This window comes from Dreissena polymorpha, chromosome 12, assembly GCF_020536995.1.
Source record: "Dreissena polymorpha isolate Duluth1 chromosome 12, UMN_Dpol_1.0, whole genome shotgun sequence".
In the NCBI taxonomy this organism is placed as follows: Eukaryota; Metazoa; Mollusca; class Bivalvia; order Myida; family Dreissenidae; genus Dreissena; species Dreissena polymorpha.
Window position 1 is genome coordinate 40,975,469 of NC_068366.1, and position 15,206 is coordinate 40,990,674.

At 37.6% G+C, this 15,206-nt stretch overlaps 2 protein-coding genes and 1 long non-coding RNA gene across 3 annotated transcripts in view; all 3 read right to left on the minus strand.

Moving 5' to 3' along the window:
• Positions 1-827: 827 nt before the first annotated feature.
• LOC127853135 (transmembrane protein 26-like) lies at positions 828-10,883 on the minus strand. Its single transcript, XM_052387366.1, has 4 exons — positions 9,646-10,883; positions 8,607-8,757; positions 2,073-2,311; positions 828-1,525 (listed from the first exon to the last, which is right to left on the minus strand). The coding sequence occupies exons 1-4, from the start codon at positions 9,900-9,902 to the stop codon at positions 1,096-1,098; spliced, it is 1,077 nt and encodes a 358-aa protein (XP_052243326.1). The 5' UTR covers positions 9,903-10,883; the 3' UTR covers positions 828-1,095.
• On the minus strand, positions 4,367-6,406 carry LOC127853137 (uncharacterized). The gene is made up of 2 exons (XR_008036477.1): positions 5,310-6,406; positions 4,367-5,010 (listed from the first exon to the last, which is right to left on the minus strand). It is a non-coding gene; the product is annotated as an uncharacterized LOC127853137 (long non-coding RNA).
• A 2,955-nt stretch (positions 10,884-13,838) lies between the features above and the next one.
• The window catches only part of LOC127853136 (uncharacterized), a 19,603-nt gene continuing 18,235 nt past the window's right edge, over positions 13,839-15,206 (minus strand). Inside the window, exons 3-4 of the mRNA XM_052387368.1 lie at positions 15,052-15,206; positions 13,839-14,240 (exon numbers count right to left, since the gene is read on the minus strand). The exon at positions 15,052-15,206 is cut by the window's right edge and continues 181 nt beyond it. Of these exons, the coding sequence (XP_052243328.1) occupies positions 14,077-14,240; positions 15,052-15,206 (319 nt within the window). The 3' untranslated portion in view covers positions 13,839-14,076. The remainder of the gene's footprint in view (positions 14,241-15,051) is intronic.

A 15,206-nucleotide genomic window follows, 5' to 3' on the forward strand; every position in this document is an offset into this window, starting at 1 on the left:
ATTTAAAAAAAAAATGCGGAAAATGTTGAAAAACCTTATGCACCTGTAAAACTATCCATAACATTTCAAAACATCCGGGCCTGAGCGCCACCTCGGAAGTTGCATTGGCTCATTTATTTATGCATCTCAAAAAACGGGTTGCGCGCGTGATTAACGGCCGTGTAAAATGACACACAATAACCATTACAAATAGGCTACATTAGTAGACTACATTAGAATGTTTGAGCAATAATAAATAACAATGTTAAACATATGTACGATTAGTTAATGTCAATTAAAGGGATCTTTTCACGCTTTGGTAAATTGACAAAATTGAAAAAAGTTGTTTCAGATTCGTAAGTTTTCGTTTTAGTTATGATATTTGTGAGGAAACAGTAATACTGAACATTAACCATGCTCTAATATAGCCATTATATGCATCTTTTGACGATTTTAAAACCTAAAAATTATAAAGCGTTGCAACGCGAAACGATTGAATAATTTGGAGAGTTCTGTTTTTGTCGTTAAATTTTGTGAAACTACGAAGATTGCTTATATAAAGTATAAAATACGTCAAGAATGTGTACTCGGCGGAATAGCTCATTAGGCTAAAGCGTTTTTACTTCAGGACTCTGGCAGGACTCCAGGGGTCACTGGTTCGAAACCTGCTCCGGGCAATATTCTTTTCCTTTGTTTATTTTTTTTCTTAATTTTTTACTGGAGCTTTTACGATCCAATGTTTACATTCATCAATATAAAGCATTTAATGAATAAGTTAAAAAAATGCCAAAATCTGTGAAAAGGCCCCTTTAAAACTTATTGGATTTATAGAATGCCAAATTGAGAAAAAAGATTAAAAGACATTTAATTTAAAATATAAATACTCCACTCCATATGATTATGAACATCGCATGTAATAAATAGCAGTAAGCATGTCAGCAAATATCACTGTATTTTGTACTCAACAGGCAATAACAGTTGAAGAAATCGCTGATGATTTGTACAGTTATGAACAGTTCACTTCTTCGATAATTGAATACGGATAAACTAATTATCTGACCCAACTGTTGACATTTAGAGCGATGAAAGATGCACAAAAACAGCCCTTATTCCGTCTCAGAAACGCTGATGGTTGGTCCCCTTTACAGTTTTGGATTTTGGGTTTGACTGACAGTCGATGTCATCGAGACTGTCCAAACTGCGCGCGATCTCGGACTTTCGGAGCAGATCGTTGCCTTCACGGGTCACGCAGCCGTACAGCACACAGAGCCGATAGAGCCCCAGGATGAGCGTCAGCGCGTTCTTCAGGGAGAAGAACATGATCATGTAGTTGAAGACACCTTTGCTGATCATATAGCCCCTCGTGACCAAGAAGGGTCCGTCCTGCATTAATAAAACCATCATGATTGACAGGGTCTCTGAGATATCTTCTCTGCTGTTCGCACTATGGGTACCCCCTCCGCCCGGCTCTGTTTCCCGCCCACGACGTCGCCGGAAGGTGAACGCCGTTGTTATGACGACGGTGAATTGTAGGAGGCTCCATGACCTTTAATATAAATCATAAAATCATATAACATTACGATAGAATTTTACTAGGACTCTCGTACCGTACACGGGCTTTTCCGCTCTATTGAGTAACTGGCTAGAAGAGCCTTGTCATTCAATTACTGACTACCGATTATTGGCTATGTGTTGTGTTAAATAATAGCACATAGTTGCATAATCCAATCTATTAACTGCTAACATTTGGACACACTAAAGGAAGGCAAGGTTGTAAATGTATGTAAACTGGTTAGCACTGCATAAAAAAACACAAGAAAATGTGTTAATTAAAGTTCATCACATAATAGACTCACTTCGTAATGTACTTGATTGGTGAAAAATCCCATTTATCTGGGAGTACCGACAAAGATTGCGCATTCAAATTCTTTTAAAACTATGCACCATATCACTATAACTATGTAGATAACACATTTGCTTAAGATTTTCAAATTAGTGTTTTTTACTGCCCCTATCCTGTTTGGAACTACTTCAAGCGAACGGCAACGAATATCAGATTCTCAAAAGTAAAACAAATGTCCCCCAAAACGTACCAAACTGCAAGAACCACTATTGCTAGGTTCTTGTTTCGCGCAACCTCAATCCTATCAAATGTGTCGGAGAAGTCGAGGATGTCGGCGCCGATAGCCGAGTACATGATGAGGAGTTGAGACATGGAGTTCCGGTCGATGCGGCCCCTGGGGAGCATCCAGCGACAGATGATGATCAGAATCATCATCGACTGCTCCAGGAGAGACGTAAGGTTCTGGCCGCTAAGGAGCGAAGCAAACTTCTGCAAACGACATTTATCAAATTTGAGTCGTGTTCAGAGAAAACAGGGCTTAATGCATGTGCGTAAAGTGTCGTCCCAGATTCGCATGTGCTGTCCGCACAGGCTAATCAGGGACGACACTTTCCGCCTAAACTTGATTTTCGGTAAGCAGGGACTTCCTTGAAACTAAAAATATCATAAAAGCGGAAAGTGTTGTCCCTGATTAGCCTGTGCGGACTTCACAGGCTAATCTGGGATGACACTTTACGCACATGCATTATGCCCATTTGTCTCAGAACACGATTCATTTGATAACTTGACAGTTTGTCTTGACTGATGTCATCAAAATATTTTTTACTCAACCAGCGTGTGTAGACATACCGGTATGTGATACAGACAACCTTGAACATTGTTAAAATTATTGATTTGATTTGGAAAGTGTATGCATATCTAGTAAGGAACTCCTACATCTTTTGGTCAACATATCAGCCTACTAACTAGTGGTACAGGATGAGATGTATCAGTATATTCATCATTAACTGGTACTTGACTTTAACCTTTCCGGTTATATTACAGCCAAATATTATCAGCGCGATAAATGTAGGATTCGTACGCTTGATGAAATGATAATGATATTGAACTACGATATGAGCCACGCTACGGGAAAATTGGGCTTAATATATATGCGTAAAGTGTCGTCCCAGATTAGCCTGTGTAGTCCACACAGTATGGATTTTAGTTGAGAGGTGACTTGTTTAAAACGTACGATTCCTTAAAAGTCGCAAGTGTCGTCTTTAATAAGCCTCTGCAGACTGCAGTCGTATCTTGGACAGCACTTTACCCACATGCTGCTTTCATGCATTAATCCAGTTTTCTCGGAGCGCGGCTCATATGATAGTGTTTCCTGTTCAGACTGCGCAAGCTGATCCGGGACCCGTATTCACCAAACAATTCTTAGACTTAAGTCTAAGAATAAATAATACTCTTTAAATCGGATTAATCAAGAACTGATTTAATTTTGAGCCAAATATGGTATAACCCACTTTTATTTATGTATATCATTCGTCGTGTAGAATAATTTGTTAATTACATAATAATTAGTGGAAGCCTGTATTTATTCATACGTTGGATGTATTTTTATTGGTTCCAAGTCTATTCTTTATTCTTAAGTCTAAGAATGGGTTGGTGAATACGGGCCCTGGGACGACATTTTTTGGCACATATATTAAGCATCGTTTTCCAACAATGCGCCTCATAGATTTGGTGTTCACAGAGGGTTGACAGTCTATCGTTTGAGCATTATGAATATACTTTGTCGACGAACCCTCTGTTTTGGATCGTATTTATATATAAGTTCATAATACGCGACAATTACCTTACATAAACGTACTTATACTTTGACTTCTTGACATCACATCAAGTGTGTCCTTACCTCACATGACTTATTATGAATTTATTTCTTCGTCATCGAAACATATGGTTGATATTTGCTTAAGACGTAGTTTTCTTTCCGCACATTCAAATGATACTGTTACATCCGCGTAATGCGAAAATTGGTCTTATGGCAAATGCGGTAAGCATGGCTCGGCCCCAATCTTCGCACAAGTTTGGTCAGGCGCTACGCTTTTTCCTGTAAAAAAAGCACGCACGGTTTCGTGCAATTTCTTGAGTATCCCCCTCTGTATGCATAACATGAGAAGACTGCGCGGATGAGTAGGCTATGTTGGAGCTACGCCGTCAGCATATTACATGGGACCTTTTTTGCATCACGTGAGAAGCACTGCGTCTTATTGGAACATAAAACCACGATACTTTCCGATATCAAATTGAAGACACGCTGTTATTTATATCACATTGGCAAATGTCGGTAGCCGATTCTGTCTTGCAGGACATATTTTCAGACAGACTGACTTCGTCCGTTACACATGTGTTGCTTGATAATTCAACGAGTTCCTTTCTTTCATGAATACTGTACTTTTTTGGTAGTTTGGCCTCACAATATGAGACAAATGGCATTTACCTATGGAACGCCATTGCTGTCTTACGTTGTTATCCCCACGCTTTTTGAAAAAAAGGTGGGGATATTGTGGTTATCTCCGCCGTCCGTCCGTCCGTCCGTCCGTCTGTCCGTCCGTCCTGGCCACTATCTCCTCCTACACTAAAAGCACTAGAACCTTGAAACTTACACACATGGAAGCTATGAGCATATGTGCGACCCTGCACTATTTGGAATTTTGATCTGACCCCTGGGTCAAAAGTTATAGCGGTTGGGGTGGGGCCGCGTCAGAAATTATCACTCATTTTTTTAGGTTATTTTACATTTACTTCTTTATTTCTACACCGATTCACTTCAAATTGATACTGGACCTCTCTTATGACAATACGGTCAATCTCAACCATGCATGGCCCCATTCCCAACCCTGGGGCGCCCCGCCCACATAGGCCACACCCACCAAAAATTTCCATTTACTATAATTTTTCATTTCTACACGGATTCACTTCAAATTGATACTGAACTTTTGTTATGACATTAGGGTCAATCTCAACTATGCATGGCCCCAATCCCAACCCTGGGGCGCCCGCCCACATAGGCCACACCCACCAAAAAATTCCATTTACTATATTTTTTTCATTTCTACACGGATTCACTTCAAATTGATACTGAACTTCTCTTATGACATTAGGGTCAATCTCAACTATGCATGGCCCCATAACCAACCCTGGGGCCCCGCCCACATAGACCACACCCACCCAAAATTGCCTTTACTATAATTTCTTCATTTCTACACCGATTCACTTCAAATTGATATTGAACTTCTCTTATGACAATACAGTCAATCTCAACTATGCATGGCCCCATTACCAACCCTGGGGCGCCCCGCCCACATAGACCACACCCACCCAAAATTGCCTTTTACTATAATTTCTTCATTTCTACACCGATTCACTTCAAATTGATACTGAACCTCTCTTATGACAATACGGTCAATCTCAACTATGCATGGCCCCATTACCAAACCTGGGGCCCCGCCCACATAGACCACACCCGCCCAAAATTGCCTTTTACTATAATTTCTTCATTTCTACACCGATTCACTTCAAATTGATACTGAACTTCTCTTATGACAATACGGTCAATCTCAACTATGCATGGCACAATTACCAACCCTGGGGCGCCCTGCCCACATATGTCACACCCACCCAAAATTGCCTTTTACTATAACTTCTTCATTTCTACACCAATTCACTTCTAATTGATGATGAACTTCTCTTATGACAATACGGTCAATCTCAGCTATGCATGGCCCCATTACCAACCCTGGGGCACACCTAGGTCAAACATTCGGCGTGGGGATACGCGTCGGCCTCTGCCGCGCCATTTCTAGTTACATTTCGTTCTGTTTTCTTTAGAAGGTGTCTTATTATGTCAAACAGTCGTGATATTTTGTCAATATGTGGTGTTGACTTGTCAAAATACAGTCCTTTTATGTCAAACCGTCGTATTGTCTTGTTTAAATTTGATGTTGACTTATCAAAATACAGTCATATTATGTCAAACCGTCGTGTTATCTTGTCCAAATGTGGTGTTGACTTGTCAAAATACAGTCATATTATGTCAAACCGTCGTGTTATCTTGTCCAAATGTGGTGTTGAGTTGTCAAACCGTCATGTGATCTTGTCGAAATGTCAAACCGTCGTGTTATCTTGTCCAAATGTGGTGTTGACTTGTCAAAATACAGTCATATTATGTCAAACCGTCGTGTTATCTTGTCCAAATGTGGTGTTGAGTTGTCAAACCGTCATGTGATCTTGTCGAAATGTGGTGCTGACTTATCAAAACACAGTCTTATTATGTCAAACATTTGGACAAGACAACACGACTGTGTTGTATTGTCTTGTTTAAATTTGATGTTGACTTGTCAAAATGCAGTCCTATTATGTCAACATCACATTTTGACAAGATTACTGTTTGACAAAAAAAGACTGTATTTTAACAAGTCAACATAATATTTGGAAAAGATAACACGACGGTTTGACATAGTAAGACTATATTTAGACAAGTCAACACCACATTCAGACAAGATAACAATACGGTTTGACATAAAACGACTGTGTTTTAACAAGACAACAACAAACATGGACAAAATATCACGACGGTTTGACATAATAAGCCACCTTCTAAAGAAGACAGGAAGAAACGTAACCTTGTAAGACTTCTATGGTGTTCCATATTACCGATAAGTTTTCATTAATGTATTTCCTTAAAATCTTATTATTGGCGTCGCACTGAAGTGCGGCGACTAGAATGTAATACGTTTTTATTTCGCTTATGGGAGGAGAAGTTATTTTACGGACCAATGTATATATTTTTGTTGTCAGAATATCTTGCATAGTGGTGATTTTTTGTGTAAATAAGTGTAAATAAGTACTGCATTTGTGTCTATTAGATTAACTACAACATTTATTGCCATTAATGCAAAGCTAATTCTTTTAATTAATAACTTATCACATGGACTGGGCAATAATAAAAGATCACAGGGACTGGGCAAATACGCGAAACGGTGAAACTTTCTGGTTTTGTATAAAAACAAAACTTCTTTGTTCCACTATCATAGCAACCACCTAGTTACTAATAAAGGCGCTATAGAGCGGGAAGTGCGACACGTATTATTAATTGTAATAATGAGTCTTGATAAAGGAAGCAGCCGCTTATAAATGAGGAGCACCATCACGGCACCCCAGTCTTATTACTATCAAGTCCTCCTACAGGTTTTTTAAGAACCACATATAGAAGGCCGCAGGCCTGACCCGTATCTTGGCAGTGGTATGGACCCTTTGGTATGGAACTTTAACCCCGCTCACTATCCAGCGTTTAAACTTCCGGGTTTACATTTAAACCGACTATTAATAGCTTATTAATATCTTAGTTAGAAGGTGATTTTTCAAGCGGTTCCGTAGTGTAGTTGTTACACGCTCGCTTCACATGTGAGAGACCCAAGGTTCGAGCTCCAGTAGAATCAAATTATTTTATTTTTATTCTGTTAACTTTTTGTTTTGATGTAGTCATTTTAGTTTAAATAAATATGCTGTTTTATTGTAACCATTTTTTTGTTTTTATTATGCCCATGAAATATATGTGTGAGAGGGTGTGTGTGGGGGGGGGGGGGCGTAAACACATTAAAACTTTAACAGTGTTTTCATATCAATGAGTACTCAACCCTTATGGTAAATGAGCAATGTCAGAATAAGTTCAGAATCATCTCTCATTGAAGTTGAGAAAAATATGAAATTACGCTTACAAGATGAAGCAGATTTTTTTAAACCTGCACAGTTCTGTTCCATTAATGAAAACTGCACACGGATGCCAGTAAGAAAATGAGACCAATGTAAATAAAATGAACTATGAAATATTTGGGAGTTACAACACAAAATCATAAATAATGGTTATTTTGGGGGTTATAACACAACATCATAGATAATTGTTTTTTGGGGGTTATAACACAAAATCATGAATATTGGTTATACCAGTATCTTTTTTCTATTTTGTTGAAAATAATCGGCCAATATATTAATATTTACAGTAGAAAAAAATCGTTCCATGTAACTTCATTGAGTGCCTTTTACACTGAAATTCCCGACGCCCTTTGCTGCTTTGCATCAATACTTATCTTGTTTGATACCTTGAATAAAGTACTGTGTTATCAACATATGTCGTTTATTGATATTTATTCCGTCTTCCCCTGGCGATTAACTGACCCAGCTCTGACTCGGAAAGTCATGAGGATTGAATATACCGGTAATGCGTGTTATTATAACTGGGCAAAAATTTGTGACCAAGTTTTGTATGAGCAGGAGAGTAGTCAGCGTTTCCCCCACACTGCTCAGTGTTACATCATATGCTACAAAGACACGGGGTTGATACTTCCTAGATATTATGCTTAAATCAGCCAATGGAATATTGCGAATGTATTTATTTGGGTCTGCTGGCGTTTTGTAAAGGTCATTTAACCCATTTATGCCTAGTGGACTCTTCCCATCCTTCTAAATTGAATCCATTTATTTCCAAAATGAGGGGTGTCTAGTATATTTATTTCCATATTTAGAATTTTTCTTACAGAAATTCCGTTCAGCAAACAGCGCAGACCCAGATGAGACGCCGCATCATGCGGCGTCTCATCTGGGTTTACGATGTTAGCAAAGGCCTTTTTTCTAGACACTAGGCATAAATGGGTTAAGTCGAAAAGCTGGGTGAGACCGCTTCGCCGAACACTACGTGTACGCAAATAAGCCCATTATGTTTGTTTCCCTCATGTACCGTGTTTCCCATTAAAGATGAGAGGGTGTTGTTGTTGCTGCTGCTGATGTTGTTGCTCGAATTGATCAGCGTGGTCTGCATGTCATTTAACCGAAGAAGCCAGAGCACAGGAATCATGGTGGCAAGGTAACAGATGAAGCACGTGCAAAACCTTCAAAAAGGCAACACATGGTATACATCAATGGCAAATATATAATTAAGATGAACGCAGTAATGACAATTTTCCAGACTGATTAAAAAAGCTTATCAATCAATGTATGTCTTTTATGATAATCTTATTTGCATGTCATGATGAATAACAGGACAAGTGGGCATGTTATCCTTTCAGAATGGAGCGTTTAAATAAAAGTGCAATATGCTATCATAATATTAGACTTGTTCTGAGAAAACTGGGCTTAATGCATGTGCTTAAAGTGTCATCCCAGATTAGCCTGTGCAGTCCGAACATAAAATACCATAAATACGGAAAGGGTCGTCCCTGATTAGCCTCTGCGGACTTCACAGGCTAATCTGGGATGACACTTTAAGCACATGCATTAAGGCCAGTTTTCTCAGAACAAGGCTCATAATACGATACAAATCGATATAATGTTCCCGTGTCGCGGTATTTTTAAGGAATGTCAGGCATATTTTGAAACGTTTCATTATAATCATCGGTTACTGTTACTAACAATTCGTTGCAGATAATGAGTATTCGCCATAAGGAGAGTGGTTATGTATATTTATCCCTTATGTGACTTTTATTTTTAGTCGACCTAATTCATGCGAAAAGGGCCATCTGGAAAGACGTGTATTTTTTTAAACGTATCTATTGGGCCCAAACGTGCATTTGTCCTAGGAAATGGAGATCTTTTAATTCGTGATATTGGTGTATTACATGTACATGATGTTAATTGATGGCTATTTAATTGATAAAAAATGTATGATTTTAATGATTTTAGAGTTACCGAAATATGATTAATATCTGTTGAAAAGAAAACACATGATACGTTGCTAAGACGTACATACATACTATTAGTAGGTGGTTTGAAAAACTTACTTTTTCCATTCTAAGCCGTACCGAAAGTAAAAAATCACAATTGCTTCTAATAAAAACAGAAATCCGCAGACGGCGTATATCCCGTAGTAGCTCGTATTCAGCTGAGTCGCAAAATACACCGAACATGCTGCGTGACCAAACAATAAACATCTGGCAAATAACGCGCGAAATATTTTCCGACATTTATGAAAATCGGATCTGAAAACGAGACTGTTTACGTTTAGATCTTTTACGTTAATTTTGACGTGAGTTGACATGTTTGTGCGTAAAGTTAGAGATCTTGATTGTAAATAACATTGTCTAGTTTATTGTTAAGTTCCGTATTTTAAATATGACTACTTCTTTCCGGTATTTTCAATTAGTTTTAAGTGGTTTGGTCAGACAAAGCCCAACTAGGATTTACTTGTCCTTATATGGTATTTTGTTATCTGAAGGAGAAACGAATCACGCATTTTTAACAATAACTTGTCATACAGTTTAACGTCTTTAGTTTGCAGCTTACATCTTCATTTTTTTTCAAATGCATTCCACTTAATTAATCTGGCCGCGTTGTTACATGCGCGCATAAATACTATAATGCCTCGTCCGTTATATTATGCAATAGTCATTTATTAAACAGTTAAGGGCGTGGTTGCTGAACATCTTAAATACAGAAGCGATCGATTTCATATACGACTCGAAACAATTATGCTCAAAAAAGATTTAGCTACAATATTTTTATTTATCGACGCTGATGCGTGATTTAAAAAAAAAAAACGGTTATATGCATGATGTTTCTTAATTGTTTCAAATATTTGCATGTAAATAGGTGCAATCATCTCAAGGTAATAAACGCCAGTATGAACTAATAGGCTTATAGGGGACGCTACGTTTCGCTTTTATTGTATTTTCCGTCAAACGGAAATCTCTTGTAAACGTAAACCCAGTCTAGCCGGAAAGTGTCGTTACTTATTAGCCTGTTCGGATCATGTTTTTATTTTTTTAAACCTATGTATTTTAGCTCGATTGCATCGAAAGACTTAGGCTTATATAAACGCTCTCGAGTCCGTTTTCTGGGCCTAGAACCAGTACTTGGTGTCTGAAGGGGAGATCTTAAGAATGCTCCCCCGGTGGTGATCGAACCCCTGACCTCCCGGCCGCTAGGCGGACACCATAACCATTACACCACAGCGACCTGTTCGGATTACACAGGCTTATCTGTGACAACACTTTACCCTCAAGCAATAATCCCCGTTTTCGCAGAGGGCGGCTCATATAGTTAAATTCAACGACTTGGAATGCCGATGCAACTTTAAACAACTGTCGGTAATGTACTTGTTTTGTAATCTAATAAAATATAGTACTTAAGCATGAATAGCATTGGAAACGACATCGACTTTGAATACTGATTCAAATGTTTACTCAATATCGGACGATTTGTATGTATACATGTTTGATGAAACACAGCGCTCATGAATCATATAATGTACATATTAACACATTGATTTAGAAAGACGCATGAAAATAATGATATTGATGTTTAAACAAGTCTTAACAATGCTCAACGAGACACATCATGAGTATGTGAGGTCAGTGAACCTTTTATAATCTTAAATAAATACACAAATTTCGTTTACTTAAGCAGAAAGTCAAGCCATTGTCAATAAGCCTTTAAAGGGGCCGTTAACCAGATTTACGAAACAAGAAAAGTTTTAAAATACCGTATTTTTACAATTATTAGTTTTTAGTGATTAAAATATCATTACTGGTATATTACATTGCTTGAAAAAGTGTATATTATCAGTATATTCGGTAATAAAATTTCGGGATGTGAAAGCGAAAGTACATCGCGAAAATAAGTGGCATAACGATATACACACTATAAATAACGCAAGTAGATTGATCATTTTATATATAAAATATATGCAATTCCCTACGCATGCCCAATTTGCATTCCTGTGTTTACCACGTGACGATGATGATCAATCTACTGGCGTTATTTATAGTTAACTGCATGGTAGTTACCGGTACCTGTACCCAGTAAAAAGTAACCGAATATACTGAAAAAAAAACTTAACAACTTTTTTAAAGTAATGTGATATAGCAGTCGTGATATTTAAATCAATATAAACTAATAATTGAAAAAAAAATACGGTATTTTAGAACTTTTCTTATTTCGTCAATCGCGGTTGACGGTCCCTTTAAACTACCGGCACATCATTATGAAGTGACGCTTTCATGTACACATGTATATCTTGTTTATTCGGAGGTTTACCAAACACTGTGATACCATTGAAGGCATTACCTTAATAGTACACTTTTACGAGCTTACACGTTAAAGGCGTGCTCATTACTTGATATAAAACTACGACATTCACTCCTCTTTTTTTAAATTGCACTCCTCTTTTTTCTATTTCGTGGCCACGACTTAGTAACTCGTGGCCACGAGTTTGCTATGTCGTGGCCACGAGATAGAAAAAAGAGTAGTGAAAAACTAAATAAATATATTTACATACTTACATATTACATATTTAAAAAATACTTATGTATCCATTTAATGTATGCATGTATTATTTCTAGACATAAACACAAACATGACATCAAAAGTTGAAGCTAAAACAGGTGCTATAACGCAAAACTAAAAGGCGTACAAACGCTACAGTTGCGTAGCCAGACCCAACTTTTAGCCGAGGCAGTATCTTAGGTCATTCTAGGGGAGTCCATGGGGATGCCCCACCCCGGATTGTTTATACCTAGAACATCTCTGGTGCGATTTTAAGGCCATTTAAACCATATTTTATACTCAATTATCGGAATCGTGGACGCTACATATGACCGTTTAGTATCTATAAAGTTAACAAACAAATCTGCTTCAAGTTTATTCTCAATTTTAGATTATGTTGCCATAAACGGTGTATGAATAGACATTGATGTAACAACCTTAAGTAGTGGTCAATGGATCCAGAGTCTGACGCGTTATCGATTGCGTCTCAGGGACATATTGATTATCATGAGGAGTGCAAATATTTAACATAAATAAGTAAAGTTTCTGGCCATTTTTTTCAATTTTCTTGTGTAATATTTTGTTTCAGCACTGCGTCATCATGATCTGTCAGGTCTATCATCAACTACATTGACTATAAAAAAGAAAAGACTTGAACTTCTTTATATCAAAAATAGTTTAATACGCGGGGTATCATAATTTTAAAATTCTAATGTAAACAAAGATTCGTACCACCTGAAACGGTCCCGGATTTAACTCGACGCCGGCCATAAAGAGGACAATACCAATAAAGCCGAAAACGCCAACCACCTGAAGTGTGTCTAGGTCCAAATAGACCCAGACCTGGCCGTAAAACACCCGATTCTAGCTCGGTACGTTCCGATGTCCACCATGATTATAGCATCAAAGTGTACAGTGCGACGCTTTGTTTAATACAATGTTTACGGATTTTCCAAATCATTTTGCTGAACCATTTGGCATCAATTGAGGTTGTTAAATTGAAATAATTATCTTCCTTAAAATGAACAATTGTACTCGATGATAATATTTCTTTGTCAATATCATAATGCCTAAAATTAATTAAATTGCCTCAATTTCTTATATAGATTGTATTCTTTGACATAAATTTCCCTTTTTTCCATGTAATCTCAACTTTGATCTGCAAATTTTAGCCGAGGCAACTGCTTTAGCCGAGGCAACTGCCTCGGCGTGCCTCAACGTGGCTACGACGCTGCGCGAAAACAGGTGTGGAACCATCCACATAGGAAGGCGACAGTACGTGAAATGAAATCAAATGATCACATATAAACGTTTAAATTATTTTTTTACTAATGACTGAGATATTCAAGTTTGAAAAGTGTTGCGCTACAAAAGTTTCCAATTGAAAGTTTACGACAGCTTATTCGATTACGATTAAATCGTCTATAACTATTTGTGAAACTAAATACATGTATTGTGACGTGAAAAAAACACTTTATTTTCTGTGACGTATCTTCTTTTTTGCCCACTGTTAATTAATTCAAATGTGTTTAATAACATGATACTGTATAAATATATGTCATATAATACCGGTAGCTAGGTTCCAGATGAATGATTTAGAAATATAAATAGTGTTCCTTTAATTGGGCGTAGCTCTTTTACAACGCGTTTGACGAAGATGTCTTGCGATAATTTATGCAGCAGGAGCATTGAAAACTAATCGAATCAGGAAAACACTTGGGGATAAATATTATTATAAGACACGTATAATCGAGGTACAGTAACACAGTTAGTGTTTTATACTCGACCAAAGTCTTAAATGCTTTTGGGTTGTTGTTGGTTTGCAGAAAAAGGTCCGTAAATATGGTGACGTTAAATGCATCAAGATACTAAAGTGCATACATTTACATGCTGATAATGTGTTTGTTAAGTATTTTTAAACTTAAACCATCGTGCTGATTTTTACGACGTCAAGTGTGTCGAGTTGTAGATGGCTGTTGTCCGCCAGTTTGGTTGAACTTCATAGCCTCGTTGTACAATGGTGGTAAGTCGTCATACAGGGGAGGTTTCCCCATGTCTGGATCGGCAAGAGTCTGCTCGTACGTGGGAGGGCCATCGCAAGGTTCAACAGCGCCTGCAGATAAAACGGAACATAAAATTATGGAGTAATTATTAAAATAGATAACTATTACATGTGTACTTGAACTAAAATATTACAAAATTTCCGCCTGTGTCTCCTTTTTCGTCGCCTGATTTTTTGTTGACTGGGGAAATTTAACGCTCAAATGTTAACATAGTTTATATACTTGTTCTGGAATGTATTAAACAGAATATAACTGAAAATATTATAATTACCTAAGCATGTACAGCATGTCGTAAAATACATGCACCAAGACATACATTCATACACATGCGTCAAAATAACAAAAGAACAAGTACAAACATTGACGTTAATGTAAATCCTGAAAATCATTCACCTAATAGTCAATTTAGTATGCTAAAATGACTACTTCCTCAAGATTTAACCTCATGGATGTGAACGGAGATACGAACCACATACGGTGACTAATAGAAATAATCACTAAGGGCTGGTAAATATTTTTGTATGGCGGTTTGCTTATAGTGTAAGCATGCTTCAATGCTCGCTGACAAAGTGGTAATATTAGATGTTAAAACTGGGTATTAGTGACTATGTATTGATTTGACATGCACCATCAACTTTGAATGAATTTTACAGCGATCTCACTCGTAACAAGATTTGACCCTCGCGATGTATTGAAATTATGTCAATCATACTTTACGGGTAAATATCACATAATTTGGCAATAAAAAGCGTGAGTGTAGAGGAGTTTCATTTGATTGCATTAACATATTTGCATATTACATTTCAGCGACAAGCTTGTACAAAAGTCGAAAGACGCTTGTACAAAAGTCGAAAGACTTACCGTATGTTATAGAGAAGATATGATGAATGTTCATCTCTTGCATTTGGCGTTCCATCATTTCGCGCGCAGCCGTGATCGCTCGCTGATTTTTCTGGGCTATTTTACGCTTCCAGCACAGGTGAATAATCACGGGCACAAACATAAGTAGGATCCCC